Source organism: Candoia aspera, chromosome 4, assembly GCF_035149785.1.
Source record: "Candoia aspera isolate rCanAsp1 chromosome 4, rCanAsp1.hap2, whole genome shotgun sequence".
In the NCBI taxonomy this organism is placed as follows: Eukaryota; Metazoa; Chordata; class Lepidosauria; order Squamata; family Boidae; genus Candoia; species Candoia aspera.
The window spans coordinates 24,714,671-24,738,653 of record NC_086156.1 but is presented as its reverse complement, the minus strand read 5'-3'; the positions used below and the strand labels follow the sequence as shown (position 1 = coordinate 24,738,653).

The 23,983-nt window shown below is 40.4% G+C and overlaps 1 protein-coding gene across 3 annotated transcripts in view; it reads right to left on the bottom strand.

Annotated features, from left to right (window-relative positions):
* VPS50 (VPS50 subunit of EARP/GARPII complex) overlaps positions 1 to 23,983 on the bottom strand; it is a 72,287-nt gene that overhangs the window by 5,890 nt on the left and 42,414 nt on the right. For all 3 annotated transcript variants that reach the window (XM_063303634.1, XM_063303635.1, XM_063303636.1), the window contains 4 exons: positions 17,904 to 18,025; positions 12,834 to 12,914; positions 587 to 735; positions 138 to 234 (listed from right to left, as the gene is read on the bottom strand). In XM_063303634.1, coding sequence (XP_063159704.1) covers positions 138 to 234; positions 587 to 735; positions 12,834 to 12,914; positions 17,904 to 18,025 — 449 coding nt within the window. The remainder of the gene's footprint in view (positions 1 to 137; positions 235 to 586; positions 736 to 12,833; positions 12,915 to 17,903; positions 18,026 to 23,983) is intronic.

Below are 23,983 nucleotides of genomic sequence, written 5' to 3'. Positions count from 1 at the left end.
GAGTAATTACACTAAGAAACAGATTATATTAAGTAACTGGCACTAATTATTGTTACGCATTTTGAAGGTGTTTAAGAAAAGCAATGAACAACACACTCAAAATTACCGAAAAGAACAAACGTATGCAGAATCCTGACCTGTGAATAGAACTGCTGAAGAAAAGGCTTCTTGGCTGGAGGCATTACAGCATCAAGATGGGACTGGAGGAACTCAAACTGTTCAGCTAAAAATACCCTAGGAAACAAAACAGAAAATTTACTAAGACCAGGGTCTGACTGTTTTGCATCTGACAGAGAATGGGAGCATATCAATACTGTATCTACAGTTCCAACACCTAATACATGCCTCTGATGGCTGCAAAGGGGGAATTAATCAAATTGAAGAGCAAGTGGCTGTATGCTAACCTTCCCAATCTCTGGTACCATTCAGGTATATGGACTTAAGTGAGGTGACCCAGGAAGATGTTTGCAGACTTCACTTTGTCCTGCCCCAGTTTTACTTATTAATAGATGCCTAAGTTAATTTGTAGTGTCCCCTGCAATTGCTTTTAAGAAGCAGAAAAAAACATTGTGGGTTCTTAACGCACAAGGATTCTGTGGCTATCACTCTCTCTGCCAAGCCATAAAGAGTGTTGCTAGATGTCAAGACTACAAGATGACTTAGATGTGGCATTGGAACTTTCTCCTTTCTTTCTTCAACAGCAGTCAGTGTTCCAGTAGCATCAGAGGACACATCCTGCAAAAGAAGTAGAGATAGGAGAGAATGGGGAAGTAATTAAACTGACTGGAATTATGATCAAATGAATATAATTAAGGCAATATTCAGATAATCTGATGACTATCATCCACACCTTTCAGTAGCCCTGAGCTAACATAATTAATGACATAGCTCCTCATTTCCAGGGCAAAAAAGTTAGCACAGTTCTTCTAGCAGAAACCTAACATTATGTATCTTCAGCCCTAAAAGTTCTTTTATGGATAACAATGATAACACCTTCTAACCAATAATTTTGATACATTTTATGAGCACTGTATACATAAATATTATTTCTAGCAATAACAATTTGGCTTTGTTGAGTAGGAATTCCTATTCCTCTGAAGCCATACTTCCATGGTATTTAAGTAAGGGCCAAGAGAACCTGATTAGAATGTATACAGCAGAGCTGAGGAACATCCTCAGGAACTCACTCCCTCATTGCTCCAACAAAGTGAAGTACATGCACTTTTAGGGATGAACCAATTACTATGATCAAATTAGGTGTACCAGCCAGGGTTGCAAAAAGAAAAGCTTTAGGAACAAAGAAATAATGCTTTCTCATAAAATATTTGCAATATTTTAGATAACTGAAAAGATAACCTACAGTAAATGATTTGCAATATAGGAAGATTCTTAGAAGTCAGCCATTACCATCTACACTGACAGTTAAATAGAAACACAGATCATATTCAAAACTACAAGTTAGCTTACAACAGGAAACCCAGAGTTATAGTGGGCTCCCTTTCGCTGAACATGTTTAAGTGGAGGCTATATAGTCATCTGTTGGAGATGTTTAAGTTTGGATGCCTGAATAAGAGGTTGGATTTGATGGCCTAAATGGCCCTTCTACCTTTACAATTCTGTGATTTTAAGGATCTGTTCCAGCACGCTGTTGGGAAAGACTCTCTCCCATCTCATTAATGATGTTGCACAGGACAATGGCCGTTTTGAACGAAGCACCCTGGGAGATGCAAAATTATGGGTTGGGTAATCCCTCACTAAAAGCCTCATGTGATGCAGAGTGGTAGGTGGCAGTATTGCGATTGAAACTCTCCCCACAACCTGGGTTCGATCCCAGAGGAAGCTGGATTCTCAGTAGCTGGCTCAGGTTGACTCAGCCTTCCATCCTTCCTTCCGAGGTTGTTAAATGAGTACCCAGCTTGCTGGGGAAGGCGATGACTGGGGAAGGCAATGGCAAACCACCGTGCTATAGTCTGCCAAGAAAATGTTGCGAAAGCAGCGTCCCCCCAAAGGGTCATGACATGACTCGGTGCTTGCACAGGGGACCTTTCACCTTTCACAATCCCTCACTAATCCCACACTTGAACTATTTGAAACCACAGACATGTTAATAACTCTGCAGCAAATAAATCACTGTAAACTTTAATTCAAAACACAAGTTGTTTGAAATGTTGTAATTCAGAGGCTGCACTGAAACCAAGATAGTTCACAAGTACTTCCATCAGTACTAAAAAACACCCCTATGTGCTTATTTTATTGTTGTTTGTTTTATAATCTCATTAAAAGAGGCAAAACTGTTCACTTTTTTGCAGAGAGGATATTGATTTCTGAACTGGCATCAATTGTCTTCAGGGAAATCAGCAAATCATTTAACTGGCCATTGTCTTGGTTTTGCCAGGAAGATATCAAAAGATACATCTTTCCCTTCTCTAAATCTTTCTGCCAAATATGGAAACAAGGCTACCCATTATCTTGCAAAATCCTAATTATATTCAGTCTAGATAAACTAACATTTCTGTCTGGTTTCTCAAAGAATGTATTCTATATCTGACTACACTCCAGTATACTTTATTTATTTATTTATTTATTTTAATATCCCACCTTTATTATTTTTATAAATAACTCAAGGCGGCAAACTTATCAAATACTCCTTTCTCCTCCTATTTTCCCCACAACAACAACCCTGTGAGATGAGTTGGGCTGAGAGTGACTGGCCCAACGTCTCCCAGCCAGCTTTCATGCCTAAGGTGGGACTAGAACTCACCATCTCCTGGTTTCTAGCCTGTCGCCTTAACCACTAGACCAAACTGGCTATAAAATCTATAAAAGAGGCAAATATTATATTTATTTATTTATCAAATTTGTCACCACCCATCTCCTCCAACCAGAGGGACTCTGGGCAGTTTATAACACAGAATAAATATACAATAAAAACTCAAATAAAAACACAATAAAATTCCAATAAAATCCCATTAAAAATCTTTATAATATTCATAGATTCCTTGGAGAACCATGGCCTTAAACTCACAGCAGAGGATTGACAACCCAGTTTATTGCTTTACACATAGATGATATAAAAGGAATTTTAAAATTATGAAACATTTTTCCCCCAGTACATTGCTACTGGATGTTTCATACAGCCCAGTTGTATAACAGCTGCAGGTAGATAAATTCATGGAAGATAAGATTATGCACTTCCTTAAACTGTGTAAGACCATTAGTCATTCTAGCCCAGTCCCACCATCTTTAATCAAGATATTCAATAGATCTGCTATATGTTATCTTGTAATTAGAGTTACCAGGGAATAGCTGGGAACCCAAATCACATCCACATGTGAGCTTTGGCAATACTCCCAATTCACCATCTCTTCTTCTCTCCACACATAAGACATAATCAAGGCTAATCAAATACACCCAACCACCAGATAGCTTTTCAGATCCAGAAAAACAGCTAAAGAGCTAACACCCAAGAACTGGTTTAATTTCCTATAGCTTCCTTTAAAATGTTCACTAGTAGATTTATGTCCTTTTTGTTTTTGAGAAGTGAATGCTAAACCTTTTCCCTGAGCACGTATGACCTTAATGTTTATCTTGATTAATTCTAAAGCAATATGCCAAACTTTCTTAAATCATAAATGAAAATGGCTCTAAAATTGGTTTGATGCAACTGATTCCTTTTTGGCTTCTGACAGAACGACTTAAGAACTTGCCTTATTTAAAGCAAAATTATCCTTATTAAACTTAATAGAACAATTCAAAGTCAACACGGAGCAGGAAGTCATCCAAAATGCAGTTGGTCAAAAAGGTAATAGCTAGACGTCATTACCAATGAAAGATTTCTCGGAAATTAAGGAATCGAGCGGGTAAAGATGATTGCTTGAAGTCTTAGACCTTTCATATGAACAAATCATCTCTAAAAGTCGGAAAAGTAGCTGGGACTATTTTCTGCTTATTAAAACTGCTACAGCAAACAGACTAGAAACTGAAACTAATGCAAACCCTAGCTGACCACTTACTAAACCTTTTAATAAATTTGGCAAGCATTTTTGTAATGTGCTTTGATTTTTCTTTTAGATTGCCTATAGTTACATAAAAGAGATGCACTTCTTTGTATATAGTTGCTCAGGTGAAAGCATGGTTGAATTCAAGGATTACTTCAAAGCAATCGTGCAAAGTATTGCAACTAAAATGCATAATACAATATTATTGAACAGAGTTTAGAGACGCCTAGAGTGCCGCTGGAGGAAGATGAAGACCAAATCTGACTGAACACAAGCTAAAGCTGCTATTAGGGCCTACCTTGTGGCGATAAGGGTGGTGAAACGTCAATATTTCTCCATTTTTATTGCATCTGCAGAATGTTACCCGACGGCCCTGTATAAAATTACGTGATCTCTTTTAGGTAAGGTGGACTCAGTGGCCCACTTACAGGGCCATGCAGAGGAGTTTTCTGAGCATCTGCAGGATAAAATAGCTCAGATCCGTTCCAAGTTGGACTCTAAGCATGGGGCACAGTCTGAGAAGATGCCGAGGGAACATACCCTGTTATCTGGGAACGGTTTGATCCTGTTGGACCTGAGAAAGTGGACAGGATTCTCCAGATTGTAAAGGCCACCACATGTCATCTAGACCCATGCCCCTCCTGGCTGGTGAAGGCAGCCCGGGAGGTGACATGCGGCTGGGTCCAGGTGATGGTTTACACATCCTTGAGAGAGGGGGTGGTTCCGGCTGCCTTTAAGGAGGCACTGGTGCACCCCCTCCTCAAGAAACCATCACTGGAGCCTACTCTGTTGGACAATTTTCGTCCTCTCTCCCACCTTCCCTTCTTGGGGAAGGTGGTTGAGAAGGTGGTGGCATTGCAACTCCAGAGGATTCTGGATGAAACAGTTTATCTAGATCCCTTCCAGTCAGTTTCAGGCCGGGATATGGGACAGAGACTGCATTGGTCACGCTTATGGATGATCTCTGGCGGGAGTGGGATGGGGGTAGTGCATCCATCCTGGCTCTTCTTGACCTCTCAGTGGCTTTCGATACCATCAACCATGGTATCCTTTTGGGGCGGCTCAGGGAGTTGGGGGTGGGAGGCATAGTTTTCCGCTGGTTCACCTCCTTCCTCCAGGGCCGGTCCCAATTGGTGGTGATAGGAGATGAGAGATCTGACCCTCAACCCCTCATGTGTGGGGTGCCACAGGGTTCGGTTCTCTCTCCTCTCCTATTTAACATCTACATGAAACCACTGGGTGAGATCATCCGTCACCACAGGATGAGGTATCATCAGTATGCTGATGATACCCAATTATACATCTCCATCCCGGGTGAGGTAAGTGATGTGGTGACTGCCCTTTCTCAGTGCCTGGGGGCTGTGGGGGTCTGGATGGGGAACGACAGGCTTCAGCTGAACTCTGGTAAGACGGAGTGGCTGTGGGTTGATGGCTCCTCAGTATCTGGGAAGTTGTCATCTTTAGTTCTGGATGGGGTTGCGCTTGTGAGAATCAAGCCTGCCTCTGAGTCAGAAAATGAAACTCCTTCTGAGTCAGAGGAGGAAATAGAAACTTACCAGGCTGAAACCAGGAAAGTGAAACTTGAAGATGAGCCAGCAGCGCAGTAAGAGTCTAAGGTGCTGATCGGCCAAGATTTGGGGGAGAATTTGAATCCTCCAATCAGTGCGCGCCAATGACAGGCAGAAAAGCACGTGAAGGAGAAGGCAGCCCAACTGGCTGGAGAAGGGTCCAGGTACGCAAAGGATCGGCATAAAAGGCAGACACGCAAGGAGCAAGCAGCTGGAGACAACCAATCCTACAGGCTTGCAGCATCAGCAGAAGAGTTCCTACCAGCATTGGAGATAGCGTCTGTTATCGAAGAGGAATCAGTGCCTGTGCTCTCCACTGAAGAGGACTTGAATCCTGCTTCTGCTGCCATTGAGGATCCTCCTATTGCCTAGCCTAGCAACCTCAGTCTTGCATCCAGTCTTGGTTCCCCAGAGTCATCTGGTGTGTGTTCCAAGTGCGCTTCACGCCTTCCTTCAAGATCCCAGCTGATTCCAGTATCTCCAATCCAGCCTTGCCGTGCCTCCAGTCTACAGTTTCACCTTGAGTCTTTGGTGAAGCCTTGCAATGGTTCTAGACTGCCAGTTAGCCTCAGGTCTCCAGTGCAGCTTCAGTGCGCCTTCAATTCCCTGTCTGGCAGTGAATCTTCAATTCAGCCCAGCCAAGTTTTGGGTGCTCAGCCTTGTTCTGGAGTTTCACATCTATCTGTTTGTGAACCCAGTTCATTGCCTAGTCCAGCGCTTCCAGCTGAATCCAGTCTTACCTCGAGTCTCCAGCCTTGTTCTGAGTTCCTAGTCCAGATATCCAGTCCAGTCCAGTGCTTCCAGTTAAATCCAGTCTTGCTTCGAGTCTCCAGCCTTGCTCTGAGTTCCCAGTCCAGAGAACCCAGCCTAGTCCAGGGCTTCCAGCCAAGTCAAGCTTTGCTCCGAGTCTACAGCCTTGCTCTTTAAGTTCTTATTCAGAGAATCCAGCCAAGCCCAGGGCTTCCAGCCGAGTCTAGCTTTGCTCCGAGTTCCCAGTCTTGTTCCAAGTTCCTAGTCCAGAGAATCCAGTCTAGTTCAGGACTTCCAGTCGAGTTTAGCCTTGCTCCAAGTTCCCAGTCTTGCTCAGAGTTCTTAGTCCAGAGTATCCAGTCAAGTCCAGAGCTTCCAGCCAAGTCTAGCTGTGCTCTGAGTTCTCAGCCTTGCTCCGAGTCTCCAGTTCCCAGTGTCCAGTCCAGCCTGGTCCTTAGTCTTCAGAAGAGTTCAGGGGGATCCATTCCGCCCCCTCCAGTGTTCCAGAGTCAGCTTACTTCAAGTAGTGTTCCAGTTTGAGTTCCGGTGTCTTCAGCTTCAACAGCACCTTGTACGCCAGTCTCTCCCAGTCTTCTAGTCTCCGTTGGAGAGTCCTGTTCTGCTGCCTTGTCACCGTCTCCTTCTGCAGTCTTGCCGGTTTCCTTGCTGCTGCCCAGTTGGTCTTGACTGACTCCAGTTCTTTCCTGATTCAAAGGACTTATTTATTGTAAATAGTTATTTAACAAAGAGTATTTTTGATATTAAATCTGCCTGGTTACCTTTAGTCTGAACAGGACAGCACTGCCCCATTCAGAACCAGTGTGGAACCTGGGGGTCCTTCTGGATTCACAACTCCCGCTTGAAGAGCAGGTAGCAGTCATGGCCAGGAGGGCCTTTGCGCAACTTCATGTTGTGTGCCTGTTACGCCCTTTCCTGGATCGAGATGCCCTCGGAACAGTCACTCATGCCCTGGTCATCTCCCATATAGACTGTTGCAATTAGCTGTACATGGGGCTACCCTTGAAGAGTATCCAGAAGCTTCAGCTGGTCCAAAATTGGCCGCATGGGCAGTTATGGGTGCCCCAAGATCGGCACATGTGACACCACTGCCACGCGAGCTGCACTGGGTGCCAGTTTGCTTCTGGGTCCAATTTAAGTTGTTGGTTATGACCTTTAAAGCCCTACATGGCATGGGGCCAGGCTACCTGAGGGACCGTCTCATCCCCATTACATTGACCCATCCCACCTGGGCATGCAGAGAGGGCAAGCTACGGACCCCATCGGTAAGGGAATTCCACTTGGAGGGGTCCAGGAGGTAAGGCTTCTCTGTAGTGGTGCCTGCCCTTTGGAACTTTCTGCCCCCGGAGGTGGGGCAGGCCCCTTCACTCCTGGCTTTCTGGAAGGATTTGAAGACCTGGTTATGCCACCTCACCTGGGATGGGAAGGGCAATAGCTCTTCCTGGGGGTGGCTGGTGTCATAGAGTCCTCCCTACCGAATGTGATGTTTGCCACTTGGATTTTGTACTTATTTTTATTATGTTGGTTGTCTGTCTTGTAATTTATGCATTGATGATTTTAAATGGTTAATTTTATTGTAACCGCCCAGAGTCCCCCTGTTTGGGGGAGATGGGTGGTGATAGAAATTTGAATAATAAATAAATAATTTTCAATTAATAAAAAATTATACATTCTAAGCCAGATTGGGCTATATTCACAATACTTGATTCAGTCTAAGCAGTTGAGAAATTAATCAGTGCCCTGGGCAACCATGATTTGTGTTGACCCATCCATCTATAGGGATGGGTATTTTGTTCTGCAAGGATGAAGGAAACAACCTACCAACCATGACACTAGTTCCCCTGTAAACTATGACTCAGAAGGCCTTTAAGCTCAAATGGTCCTGTACATAATTATCATCAAAGATCTGTTTCTGAAGTGCTAAAGAAAAACTTCCTCAAATGTGTAGCAGCCCTAATGATCATTCACTTTACTTCTCCGTATATATATTTTCTACCCAGAAAAAGGAGCAGGACTGAGATCACTGACTTTCACTCAATACCTGAGAATTCATCAGACTATCAAGGGAAGTTATATACATATGGCTATAATAGCATAGGCTTCCCTTCCCAGTGGAAGTATAACTGGGGAGATTTATAGTTGATAATTCAGGGTGACCTGTGAGGTAGTTTTTCATTAATGCAAGTTTATATAAAGCAGGCTTTCTCTACTTAGCACCCTTCAGAGGTTTGGAACTATAACTTCCATAATCCTAGCCACACTGGCCAAAACTATGTTTGGCTGTGAATTCTGGACGTTTTCTAGGAGTTGTGTCCATACCCAACACATTTGGAAGAGCTCCAAACAATAAAAGGTTAGTACAAAGGTTGTACTAAGGTTAGTATACTAGGGAAGCGGTGGCGCTGCAGGTTAAACCGCTGAGCTGCTGAGCTTGCCGATTGGAATGTCGGCGGTTCGTATCCGCGTGGCGGGGTGAGCTCCCGTTGCTAGTCCCAGCTCCTGCCAACCTAGCAGTTCGAAAACATGCCAATGTGAGTAGATCAATAGGCACCGCTTCGGCAGGCAGGTAACGGCGTTCCATTTAGTCATGCCAGCCACATGACCATGGAGGAAGTGTCTACGGACAAACGCCGGCTCTTCGGCTTTGAAACGGAGATGAGCACCGCCCCCTAGAGTCGGACACGGCTGGATTAAATGTCAAGGAAAACCTTTACCTTTACCCTAAGGTTAGTATAAAACACTTCCTCTAGATTTTTGTAAAATATTCAAATTTCTGCCTAGTATGAGCAATTTTTTTCTTGTAAACATAAATGGTGTAAGTTCATCTTAGTAAACACAAATTAAATGACAACAACAAGATTGTATATCACCTGTATCAAAGCCAGAGCTAATCTTTTTCCCCCTTGGGAAGTCTACTTTTCTCTCTTAGCTACTCCAATTAACTGCTTTCATTTTTGTATGGGCTCAGAAATAAACCGTGCGTGAGCAGAATGACAATATATGTATTTAGCACAAATACACTCTGGAAAACCAATATCTTACTGAGCTTACCATTTAGATGATTTTAAAAAAAGAAGAGGATATAAACAATACAAACTTAAGCGGCTTCTGGATGAAACATTTACCAGTTTAAAACTTTAATCTTTCTTTTAGGAAACCTTTCCTTTAAGGAAAACAAATGTACATTAAGAAAGAACTCTGCTGCATGGTCAGTGAAAGTATTTGTCCAGCAAACCTGAAGGAAAGATTCCAGGGTCTCAGGGAGAAAGTGGTCAATCCATTAGTGTACTCTTAAAAAAAAAAACAGGGAGAAAGAGAGAGAGAGAGAGAGAGAGAGATACAAACATACATACATACAGGACTTAAATCTAAACCCATCCGTTTGCAAAGAATATGGTCTATCCCTGTGCTGCAGCTCCTCTACTCCTCATCCTAGAGTAGTTTAATGAAGAACAAAGACATGGAGTCTCGTCATGTTTTATACTGCAATCTGAAACATTAGGATTTTATAGCAAAGATCTGTTAGCAAGCGCTGTCGAAAGTCTAACACATTTATCTTCTCTAGAGTTTCCCTCTGGATCGCCAGTTCTGATGTATCTTCAGTGGGTGTCTATATTTACATGATTCTAAAACCACGCTCACGTGGAAAGGGAGAACTGTATTAAACCCAGCTCCTAATGCAGAGTTGACTATGGGGGGAGGGGGAAGGTGTCGAAAAACCTTATATGGTGGCTGCAATCTCAGAACTGCAGCTGCACTACCAAGGTGTGGCTTTGACTGCACAGCTGCGGCCACCATCTTGCCTTTTTTGACATCCCTCCTGCAGATGCCCCTGCCCTGATGAATTCAGGAAGGGCAAACTGAAACCACAGGACTATATTTGTCTGCAGACCCCTTTTCAGCAGCCCCAGAGCTTTCTTTGAGCAACATGACTGAACATTAGGGGGCCCACCCAAAATTTATACTCCTGCTTAATGCAGTGTCATATCCCAGCCCAGCAATTTCTAAACTTAGTGTATATATTATCTGAAAAATTCTGGGAATTATCTAAGATCATTAACACATATATCTTTTAATAAAGCCCTGCTCAAAATGGCAACAATCTCCTTTCATCAGAAAAAGAAAATTAAATGCAGGGCCAAATAGGTACTGTCAACAGTTCTATACTCTTTCCATCTAGAACATGACCTGAATTTGTGAGGTCTTATTTCAGTCATCTCCTCAATAAATAGCAGTGAATCAGAACTAGTGAGGGAACTGTTATTACTAGTCCAAAGTAGGATGTCCCTGATTTCATTGATTTGTTGCATTTATGGGTTTTCCTTCAAAAGGATCCATAATACTGACCTAATTAATTCCACTAAAAAGAGGGGAGAATACCATCATGGATACCTATATGGTGACCATGCACTGTAGCAATCTACTTTGGGACATTTTAGGACTCTTGGGAAGAGAGAGGAGAACAATCCCTCTCATCTCACTGCATGTTTTACTGAGGTAACTATTTTTGTCCCAGCCCCAACAAAATCCATCCATTGGTCCAAAATTGGTCCATCCATTATGCAAAGGTCAACTCTAGAAGATCTAGTTCAGGTCCCACCCCATCTGAGCTCAGATTGTGGGACAGTTTTCTCACAGATTCCATCTCATTTGTGAAATTCCTTCCCCAGAAAGGGTTGCCTGTCACTAACTTTACTATCTTCTTGGAATTAGAAAAAATGGACTTTATTTTGCCAGATATTTAAAATGCATCACTCCAGTTATATATGTCATGTTTTATTTCTATTTTATATTACATCTGTATACCACCTTTTTAAAAAAAAATACACTTTTATTTATTTAAACAAAACTAGAAAAAAGTAAATAAAAAGCAATGGAAAAAGAAAATAAAAACCAAGCCCAACAATAACGGAACAATAACAATGTCGTGGTGACTGCTCTTTGGAATATCATTCCTCCAGAGATTAGACTGGCCCTGACCCTGTCAGCCTTTTGCAAGGCCTTAAAGACATGGTTCTGTCACCTGGCTTGGGGGGGGGGGGGTCAGGAGGTGTGGCTGAGCTCATACAGTTGTTATGTTGATTTGATATTGATTAGTTTGTTTTTACCCTGGCTATGGCAATATCCATGTTGCTATTTCCTGGGTTTTTTTTATGTCTTATGCTGTTTTGAAAAATGTTTAGCTGGCCAGAGTCATGTATTTGAGATCAGTGGCCATTAAATTTAAATAATAAACAAACAAATACATATTCTTGTTATAATCTTGTTGTTGGTATAGTATACTATCTTGAAAATTATGCTAAATAAACCTCTCCAAACAATTTTCATATCTCTAGATATTACCTTTCAATGAAATTTAATTCTTATGCATCAACTATCTACATTATCAGCTCTACAATTCTGGTAAAAAACCTTTTAAATATTGTTATTACTTTAAATGTTTATAATATATTGTAATATTATCATATTTTCTTAAAATTATATAATATCATTTTTAAAATATATATATATATTCCTGCATATCAAAGTGTGAACTAGTTTTACTAAGACCTGAGTTGGTTCCTTGATAGATCAAACTGCCTGTGAATTGTGAAAATGTCCAGTTTCCCAATTGGTCAATCATTGTGAAATGATAGCCCAATTTTGTGGAGTGGGGACAAAACAGAAATTTAGAAACCTATTTTTCCAACTGTTCATGGTAGTAAAGTTGTTTCCGTCATCATGGCTGACAGTTTGTGGTAAGAGAAGGCTATAATGATGACACTGCAAATTCACAGAATAAAGGGAAAATGTTCCATCACCAAAATGTAATTAAAGGTCACCTGTTACACAAGCCACCACAATGTAACAGAAGGGCTTTCCATCAAAGAAACTCACTAGACCTTATTGAGTAACTAAATCAATCCACAAAAGTATACACTGATGGTGCAGTTTTGAGAGAATTCAATGACATATTTTTTCTACTGTCATTGCTATTCTCTTTCATATCAACAGGCATTCTGTGACCAGTATGTCACAGAAATCTGACTTCTTCCTTCTGCAATTTTTTTTAGTAACCTTAAGGGATTCCCAAATTGTTTCAAAGCCATGTTATAAACAAAGTTGGTAGAAAATGGTTTAAACCCATCAGACACAATATTTAATGCAAAAGAATTATTGTATGCTACATTCAGTTCAAATCTGGACAAGGAGCTAATCTACATCAGGGTTTTTCCCATCTAAGGATGTACACTACAACATAGCATCTACATCACAGGTTTATTTTGTTCATGAACATAAAATACAGAGGAAGGATGAAATTAATTCTACTTGTATAAGTAGAATGAAGGGGAAGGTAACATGCATTTTCAGAGGGTGTCTAAAAATTCTTAAAATTGTTTTTTCTGGTGGATATAAAATACTCTTAAGTCCCCATATTTTGTCAAGATAACTTTGAAGATACAATAGTCTTCCCATTTTTCTCCTCTTGCAAAAATTCTAGCAACATCCTGAGACTTACCAGATCAATCAAGCTTTCCTGGATTCTGTTCAGGGTGGTACGAAGCCTACTGCTGCTGAGTCCGAGTCCCGGTGATTCAAACTAGAAATAAGAGGGAATTTTAAGTAACAAAGTTTGGGTGAGAGATAAATCCAATTTTGTTCATACCTACTGCCATAGGTAGGGTCTCCATGACTTCATAACCACCCCCCCAATGAAATTGCTAGAATGTGAAATTAATTAATTCACCCAATCCAATCCACAAATAAAAAGGATGAATTAAGCTCCGTACTGTAAAATAACTGCATGCAATTAATATTGACACAAGAATTATCTACTGATTTGGAAGATAGTTATCAGAGTTTTTTATATTGCTTCAGTATGGTTACTTTGGGACATAGAAAAACCACGTGAAAAACCAAATGAATGAAAATCAGAATGAAGAATTATTATTCAGTAACATCTCTTGTCATACGCTCTGATCACCAACTTTATCATGCAGATTTCATTTAGAAAAGAGTGAATGCTGTTATACTACTTAAATTTTGAAGCTGAAACAAACTTTCAGTGCCAGGCTTTACATGCAATCCAAAGCAAGGCTTTGTTTTCTGCTAATATTAAGTGGCTTAATTCTTTTATATAAATGAAATATGCTCAATCAAGTTATTGCTATTGAACAGGAAAAACTATAAAGATTCCAATGGAAAATGCTCAATTAACAGAATTACATTGTAATGGTAGAACCAAGAAATATATATGAATTTCTACAGTTTGTAATTCAGACAGTAATATATTTTTTTAGTTTCAAAATGGATACTCCTTTGGGTTTGGATGTAAAAGTATAGCACTTGTTATGTTTAAAGTGTCATTCAAAACCCACTTAAACGAACATTCTCATACACAGGCCAACTAGGTCCCAGTTACATCCCACAGACATAAACTGGATATATTGCTTGAAATAAGCAAGTAGGCTGAATATTTCAGATTAAATGCAGGTTTGGCATTTATAGCTGGTTTACAGATAAGTGAAGACTGAAAAGCATTAAGATGTACTGCATTTATTTATTTGCAGTAGGGAATAAAAACAAGAACATTTCACTGGAAGAAATATCACTACAAACAAAACCCAAATCTTATTCCACAATAAGTTGACCGATTAAAATGGACAGCAACTCAGGATCTGAATTTAAAAAATACTTCTGTTATTCTACACCCATACACAAAAGTTCATGTGTGGACAGAGGCAGGAATGAAGGGACTTTTTCCAGAGATACTCAGCTCATTTACCAGTCAGAACATGTAGGGGAAGAATTATCTCAAACTATTCAACTCCAAATTACAAGCATTATTTTTTAACACAGGAAGAGCAGTTTGGTAGCATGTCTGCTTCCTAACAAATAAACTCAAGTGCTGCTTTCTAACAGATCTAACAGGACAGGACAAACTTTCTCAAATAAGGAATAGAAATAAATACAATATGGTGATATGGTTTATTCTAAAAAGATTATACATTATGTACTATGTTTCTAGCTATTCTTCCATTGTTCTATTGCTATTTTTAATTAATTTATGCTCTGTTGCTGTGCTTTGATTAATTCTGTATTATTTCTCCCCTCTGTTAGCTCCTTTCAGTGCCATTTTTCTTATGCAGAAAGGCAGCAAATAAATCCACTAAACCAAAATATAAATTCTTATTGTCATGCAGAAGAAGATTCACGCCTGTTCTCTGTCATTCCAAGGTGCAGGACACAGAAGAATAGATCTGAGTTAGAAGAAGGCAAATTCAGATTGAATCGTTTTAAAAAATCTTCCTAATAATAAGAACAGTTCAGTGAAATATATGACCCAGCCAGATGATGAGCAGAGACCATCTGTCCAGGAGGCTTTACCTGGGATTTCTGCACTATGTTGTGGGTTAGACTCATCCTAAATGGCTCTTTTCAATCCAACAATCCTCTTTGCGTGTGTGTGTGTGTATGTGTACATGAACACACCTATGCACATGCTTTAAACACTGGCTTCAAAATTAGTCACATTTAACATTATTTTACAACATTGTTGCTCCCAAATGTGTTTAAGGCTACAGTTCATAAAATTTCCAACTGAAGTCCCATCAGACCTGGAAAGTGTCAAATTAGACAACCTAAATTATAGCAATAAAATAGTATGGTCCTTCACTTTTATACCATACAGAAATGGGCACTGAGGAAGCATTATAGGTAGTCCTTGATTAACGACCACTAGTTCAGTGACTATTCAAAATTACAACAGCGCTGAACAAGTGGTACTTATGACCAGAACTCAAAGTTCTGTCTATACCAGCACCCCTGCAGTCATGTGATCATGATCTGGGTGCTTGGCAACTGGCTCACGTTTATGACGGTTGCAGCATCCCACAGTCACATGATCACCATTTGTGACCTTCCCTACTGGCTTCCCACAAGCAAAGTCAATGGCTCTTGTAAGTCACTCACACATACATGGCTTTTTCTCCTGAGAAACCCAGCTACGGGGATCTTGTACTCTGTAGCGTGCACGCACACCCAGAGCAACCCCACCCCCTGCGGCCCCCTGTGCACCTTCCCTCACCAGGCAGCAGCCACCCCTGGCACTCACACCACACTGCAGCGGCCCCTTGCACACCCTCCCTCACCCAGCAGCAGCTACCCCCAACCCTGCTGCACTCACCCTGCACTGCAGCAGCCACTTACCTGTCTGCCAGCCTGCTTGCGAGCCTCCTGGACTTGCAACTTCCTGCCAGCTTCTCCATTGACTTTGTCTGTTGGAAGCCAACAGGAAGATGCAAGGAGGTCCTTGCTTACAACCCATCATCCTCACTTAATGACGGCAATGGGGACTACGGAGATTGCCATTGCTAAGTGATGTGATCACGTGATGTCATGCTTTATGACCTCATCGCTTAGCAACAGAAATTCCAGTCCCAATTACTATTGTTAAGCAAGGACTACGTGTAATGGAAACTTAAATCACAAATATTTTTGTTGATTTTAAAAACTTGAACTGTGAAAGGTTCTAACTACACCTCATTAAATGCAGTGAGACAAAAAGAGTATTTGACAAATACTGGCTATCCCAAATTTAAAAAATGTTTTTGTATGACATGTTTCCATGAAAAGTGCCCTTCAACAATGAACTTAGTTATTTTTATCAACTGTTGTACATTCACCAGTCCAGCATTATGATATCCTGTACTACCTATGATCAGTATAGAACTGTTTAGAGCTTTAACATATAGACAAGAAGCAAACACAAGACAAAAGTGAAACAAAGCACAGCACAAACAGCCCATGAAAATCAAGTCACTTTTGAAAACAAGTATTTCTTGTCCCTCTTCATAAACAACGGAATCACAATGTACTGTACTTTTCTTCCCCCCCCTGCAAAAAAAAAAAAAAAGAATAGAACAGGACTTAGAACCACATAGAATTGTCAAGCAAATAAATGACTAATTTATGTAGTTCTGCTAAGGATCATGGAATAGTTGAATTGGTATTCATTGGTACAGGTAATCCTTGGTTAATAACTGCCTTGTTTAGCGACCACTCAAACTTACAATTGTGCTGAAAAAGTAGGTTTACAACCAGTCCTCAAACTTATGATGGTTGCAGCATTCCCATGGTCACATGATTGCAATTCAGGTGCTTGGCAATTGGCTTGCAATTACAACATTGCGGCGTCTCATGGTCACAAGATCGTTATTTGCAACCTTCACAGCCAGCTTCCAACAAGCAAAGTCAATGGGGAAGCTGGCAGTAAGTCACAAGACGCTATCACATGACATCGTGTTTAATGACCACGAGTGATTCACTCAACAACCGTAGCAGAACTGATGTCATAAGCCGGGTTCGGTCATGTGATGTTTCACTTAACAGCCACTTTGCTTAGTGATGGAGTTGCTGATCCCAAATGCAGTGGTTAAGTGAGGACTACCTGTATTAATTCTGCAGTTGCTCAAACATGAGAAATATTCTCTGTTTGTTTGTACTGATGTTCTGACCATATCTTTTAGATTTATAACTTCTAAATAAATGACATATGGTAGATGCGAAATGTATGACATTGCCTACAGCCAACTTTTCAATCTTCGGAAGTATTTTATCCCAATGTAGAAAACAGAAATTCGCTATGGGAAATAAAGCCACCTCCCTGGAACTTTCTCCCAATATGGGCCAAGAGACCTAATGATCATAGCCAACCCTATACTCTTAAGACCATGGAACAAACAAAATATTATTCTTCTCTCTATAAATGGAACCATATCATTGGAGTCATATGGCTAGTACCATGATCTTCACAGAACTGTATCATGCTAAGGTAACTGCACATAATAATTATCTTAATTTGTTCCCAATTTGCTAATCGAACATTAAGTCGGAATTTCTTGATTCAGATGTAATGGTCAACACTGGCTTAATACAAGGCAAGATCTTTGCAATAAAGTCACTGAGAGATAGGAGGGAAGAAGTACTTTTAGCCTGAAGTTTGTTCCCATCTTTCTTCTCAATTTTTAAATTATATTTGGAATCAATGAATACATGACACTATTCACCTCTTATTTCAGTTCTTCCAGGAAAAGTTTTTCAAGTCATAACATTACAATTTTGGTCCCAAATAAATTCTTCCTATTGGTCTGAAAGCATTCCCTTTCAGAAGTAATACATTAAATTGTATTTATCATTGTCAATAAATTGTATTTATCATTGTCAGTACCTCCATCGTCTTTATATAAGCGGATTCACTCTGATATATTCTAAGAGGCACCAGGTTTAAGGCCCATGAGATTCGAAAAGTAATTAACTCTACAAAATTGATTATTTCAGCATACCTTATAATGTTTCTTCTTCATCAATGCCCAAACTACAAAAGCCTTATTCTTTGATACTCATATAGATTACCCAGATTGCAGAGAAACATTGCAAAAAAGTACTCTTAAAAAGCAAAGTAAGAAAAACACTTCCACAGACCTTGTAATACTTCACAGGCAACGTACTACGCCAACTATGACTGATTCCATTCTTTTCCATTTGTCATGTACTCAAAATTGCTAACTGTATACTGATATTTACTTACTGTGTTATTTCGGCCAAAAAATGTATATATTGCATACATGTAGTAATCAAAAAGCTGCGACATAAAGTGAATCACATCAAATGCAATGGGCTTCAAAATGTTCATCATTTGCATGTATTTACCTTGAAAACAAAAACAAAAACAATTCAACTTTCTGACCCAAGAATATCCATATATAGCAGCATGTTTACTGAATTCAAACCAGATCTTTAACCTTATTATAGCTTTCCCCAACTGAGAATGACAAACACATCCAGCACATCTAAGAGAGCCAGTTGGCACTGTGGTTAAGGTATTGGATTAAGTCCAGGGAGATCCAGAGAGTCACTGGGTGACTTGGGCTAAATACTATCATTCAGCCCAATTTCTTCTACACAGCTGGAATGTATCAGCAGAAGAATGCTATGTACGCAACCATGTATTTCTGACGAAAAGACAGCATATAAATCTAACACATCAAGCTAAATAATTATCAAAAACCTTGAATACTCGACTTCAGTGAAACACCCATAATTTACATGACTGCTGGGCAACATCATATATTCAGATGGATGTAGAGTGGATGAACTGAGATCTAGTTAAGTTGCTAGAATAAGTGAGATAACAATATAACTCAGTTCTGCTTTCCCATTGAAGCCCCCATTTCAACATGCATTTCCAAAGGTTTCCCAAGCTTCCAGAGTATTTTTTTGAAGATACAGAGACCGTAGGTAGGAAGGGGTTAAAAATTAATGCTCCCCCTTCTTTTTGCCATAGAATAGATCTGTTTTTGAATATTGCACCACATAATTGAATCCAACCCTTGGATTACTACTTGTACTAGTAATACTGAATGTTAGGATTTTGTTCTTGCGGCATTTACTACAATTCTCAGGTTACTGTCAGCAGTCCTTCAAATGTATGTTATGTTTTACTTCTGCTTTACTGAGAATGAGGACTCTGAAAAAGCATAAGGAGGTCCATGCAAAACATAGGTTAGCCATCCACATTTTTCTAGAATTCTTAACTGTGAGACAGAAGCTATGAATGGATTCTTCCCTTTCCTGCCTTTATGATAGACACTTGTCTGCATTATTTTTAGCTAGGTGACTCCACCTCCTATGCAGCTCCTCCATTTCGATAATGTCTGTCTCTATTCAGGCAATGCAAAAATAATCCTCCCAGTTAAAATGGAAGTATTGGGGTGGGTGGGTTCTTTGGGGTAATTATAGAAGAATAAATTATACAACAGAAAACAGAAAAATATCCTTTAGTCCACCATGTAGAAAGAACTAAATCTTCTTCCTATCCTGATGACCTTAGCTACTAATATTCAAGCTTATTCTTACCACCTTAATACCATGCTGGGTTCCATTTCTTGACTAAATTATATGGGATGGTGTCCTGTTCAGACTAAGCACCAGACAGGTTCTCAAGGAATATTCTTTATTAAATAACTATTTACAATAAGTAGGTCTTTGATATGTGAAACTGGGTTAAGCAAGCCCACCTGGGCCGACTGGATCCAACTGGAACACGAAGACTGGAGACAACAGTTCTCGAACTGGAACAGTACTGGAACGACACTGACACTGGATCTCTGACTCACTGGATCTGGAATCAGTACTACAAACAACAGACAGGGATGAACTGAAGACTTGGATCCGGACTCGAACTCAGAGCAAGGTTAGACTCAGCTGGGGGTTCTAGACTACGCTGGGTACTCTGAACTGAAGACTTGAAGACAAGGCTTGAAACTGGAGCAAGGCTGGACTTGGCTGGAAGCCCCAGACTAGGCTGGATTCTCTGGACTGGAGACTTGGAGCAAGGCTGGGGACTTGGAACAGGCTGGACTTGGCTGGAAGCCCCGGACTAGGCTGGATTCTCTGGGTTGAAGGCTGGGAGCAAGGCTTGGAACTTGAAACTCAGCTGGATTCGGCTGGAAGCCCCCGACTAAGCTGGCAACCCGATCCTGAACACGATAGGTGTGAAATTCCTGGACGCAACAGAGCACGCGAAGCACAGGTGCGCAGGATTGAAGGCAAATGGTGGCGCTGGAACGTCAAGCCTTGCCCATGCTGCTGAGGAGATCGCAGAGTTTCACGACTGGAAGCAAGGCAAAGGCTGCTGGGCACGGCTAACGCTGATTCCTCACTGGAAGCAGATGCAGGATTCAATTCGTCTTCGGAGTGGAGCTCAAGTGCTGGTTCCTCTTCGGCCACAGACGCTGCCTCTGACACCGGTAAGGACTCTTCCTGAAGCTGTAGGCTTAGAGGATTGGTTGTCTCCGGTAGCTCGCTCTCTGCGCAGCTGCCTTTTATCCCAATCTTTGGCGCGCTTGGAGTCTCCTGTAGCCAATTGGGCTGCCTTCTCCTTCACGTGTTTTTCAGCCCGTCTCTGGTGCACACTGATTGGCATATTCAAATCCTCCTCCAGTTCTCGCCCAATCAGCGCTGTGGATTCTTCCCACTCTGCTGAGTCATGCTGGAATTTCGTTTCTCCGATTCCAGCCCGGTAAGTTTCCAATTCCTCTCTGACTCAGAAATAGTTTCACTTTCCGAGTCAGAAGCAAGCTTGGTTCTGACAGATGGAATGCTAGATTGGGTATAGATATGTCCAATGGGACCTGCTAAAAATGCTGCACGGAAGAGACCTTCCTTTCCAAGATTCCCAACCTTGCATTCTACTCTTTATTCAATATCATGTCTTCTACCTCAACAGTCAGCTAGCATTTCATGCAAAAAGTGCCATCTTGGCTAAAAACAATGGCATAATCTGAACATCATAAATCATGGAAATGATAGTTAATCAGGAGCCAGAAAATTATAAATTATTTATGCTGAATTTTCCAATTATGGAAAATCATACCACCTCAAAGAAACATACAACAATCATAACGCATTGTAGGCCTCAGTGTAAGGGATACACAGTGTCTTTTTAATTCAAATGAAATCAAGAGTAGAACCCTTCAGTCATATGAACAAACTCTGGATCTCTAACGCTTCTGGGTGCAATGCAAGAAGTTGGTTATTACTTACAAAGTCCTTCATGGCACAGGGCCAGGTTATTTGCAGGACTGCTTATCTCCGATTATTTTTGCCCTTCCCACCAAATTTGACAAGGTGGGCATGTGATGGGTCCCTTCTATTAATCAATGTTATCTGAAGGAGTCATGCCTTCTCAGTTATAGTGCTTCTCTGTGGAATAACTTATTCCCCAAGGTTAGGATGTCTACAACCCTGCTGGCCTTCCGTAAGGCATTGGAAACTTGGTTATTCCTTTAGGCATTTGGCCAGGATGCAAGGTGAGCCCATCTTTAGCAATTGTTAGTTTGTATGCAATTGGCCTCCAACATATGTTTTTATTTCTGTTGTTTTGATGCTTTCTTTGTTGTGTTTCACCCCAGAGTTGCATTGTGCAAGAACACTGGTTTTAGAAAAGAAGTAACCATTTGTGGATTAAAAAAAAATGTTCGGACATTGGTAAGGTAAAGGTAAAGGTTTCCCTTGACGTAAAGTCCAGTCGTGTCCGACTCTAGGGGGCGGTGCTCATCTCCGTTTCAAAGCCTTGGAGCCGGCGTTGTCCATAGGACACTTCCGGGTCATGTGGCCAGCATGACTCACGGAACGCCGTTACCTTCCCGCCGAAGCGGTACCAATTAATCTACTCACATTTGCATGTTTTCGAACTGCTTGGTGTGCAGAAGCTGGGACAAGCAACGGGAGCTCACCCCGCCGCGCGGTTTCGAACCGCCGACCTTCCGATCGACAGCTCAGCGGTTTAACCCGCAGCGCCACCGCGTCCCTTCGGACATTGGTAACTATAGCTTAATTTTGTTTCCAAGTGTTTCTATTTGCCCAAAGAAAAACTATCAACAACAAGAGGAAAATAAAAAAAAAATTCTTATTCTTTGTTTTCTATGGCTTTAATATAGGTTTAATCATACTGATTTTCTTAAAAATAACAACACATCTTGTTTTAACTACTCAAATTTTGCAAAGAATAGAAAGACACTGACTTAGACCTGGAGAATGTATTTGATTTATTCTATGACCAGTAATGGTTTCCCACTTTAGATGGAAGTGCTAAATCAAGATATACGAGCTACAGTTCTTCTTTCCAAACGTGTAGAGTAATGCTAAAAAACTAAACTCTTGCATCTTTCCAGTGGTATTCACTTAATATGTTATCCTAGAAATGTAATAAGTAGCAGGGTAAGTTGCACTTCTAAGAAACATATAGAGTGCCCACATACACTTTTAAATTGCATTTCTTCTTTAAATGTCATTAACAAAATCAAATATTTCTTCTGTGCCTTCTCTGAACCTCTACTGCTACCTGACATTCATTTCCCTTTAGTACTATAACACAATAATTCAAGTACTTCAGAACACTTATACGCAGTATAAAAATAATTTACTCTTGTCATGCAGGCACCAATTTTCTTTTCATCTGGCCTGTTTAGCTAGTCTGAAGGGCAGTATATAAGAATGTATGGGCAAAACAAGGTATTCCTTCCTTAAATCTTGTCCCTGTAAGGTATTTTTCCCTACTAGGTGCCAAGAACATTTCTTTATCACTGCATCATTGTTCATCTTAACACCATTTATCTTTCAAGAACATTTCTTCTTCATTCCCACCATAAATGAAACCAATTTTTCAACTCAATTCTACAAAACCAGCAACCAGCCAGTAAATTGGTATTTTAAAAAGTCATCTCCAGGAAGTTACTTTTTTTTTATTGTACTCTAAGAGAAGCAAAGGCAATGAAAGCATACATGTACAAACTGACTCATGTTTCTTGACAGATAGTACAGGTAGTTCTCATTTAGTGACCACAATTGGGACTTACAACTCAGTCATTAAGTGAAGCAGTCACTAAGTGAAACCGCAGCTGTGCTTATGATCTTACTTCAGCTTTCCTTTGCTTTACAGACCTGCAAAGATTGTAAATGTGAGAATTGGTCGTAGAGTTACTCTTTCATCACCATCCTAACCGTGAATGGTTGCTAAACAAGGCAGTCACTAAACTAAGGCTACCTGCACTAGGATATATATTATAGGCCCAGATATGTACAGGGGTGTCATCCATGTAAAAAAAGGGCAGGGCTTTGATTCTGTGGTTGTGGCCCCATTTTGATTTTTTTGGCACCCTTCCATGGACACCCCTGATCTTAGGAATCCTTTCTATCTAAACTACTTTCTGCAATGACTTCAAAGTAAACTGCAATGGTCACATTTTTATTTAAAGTCTGTATTTTATTTTAGTATTTGCAAACTATCTAGTTTACAAAGTGCTCAGAGCTATGATCAGATTAAGAAAAAAATCAAATTGTTCTTAATACTAAAATGGGTTTATATGATGGTGATTATTCTTATGAAGTTCTATATCACATTCAATAATTCCATTAAATGTTGATTCAATCTCATCTTTTCTACACCTAGATATTTTTTCTTAACAAACTTCATTTTCATCTGTACAAATGTCAATCTGGACAGATAAACTGAAAGTGGATGTTTAAAGTGTTGTGATTTTTTATGTATTTACACACACATGCAAACACATGCACATGTGCACATACACACGCCTATGTATACTCCCAGACTTTTTCTTCCTCTTTTTCAGGTTGTTTATTTTTATCAACTTCTTCAAATAATTCTATAATTGTTCCAGCTTAGGTTATTCCATTATGCAAACAAAGGAAGGAAGGAGCCATCAAAGGGAAACAGTTATCCCAAATGGACTATGAAGAAGTTATCTGAGATTGCCCTTTACAGTTTGGCAGAGGTAATAATAGGAAAGCATTTTTGCTCTATATTTTAAGGGAGAAATTAAGTAGCAGGGCGTACCATGAACCGTATCATGTTGTATGTATTTGAGATCTCTTGTAAATTCATCATAGCTTTTAATATGTCTGTGAGCCTGGGTGGTGAAGGCTGAAATTCTACACAAAAACACCTAATTTTGGAAGCCTCTGTTCACACGCTTTCTAAGGTTCCTTTGGGATATTCCTGCTTGTTACTCTTCCAAGGCTTTCATCAACAAATACCCTTTCATGTTCACGCTGGAGTTGGTTAATACGAAAACAAAGTTTTGCCAG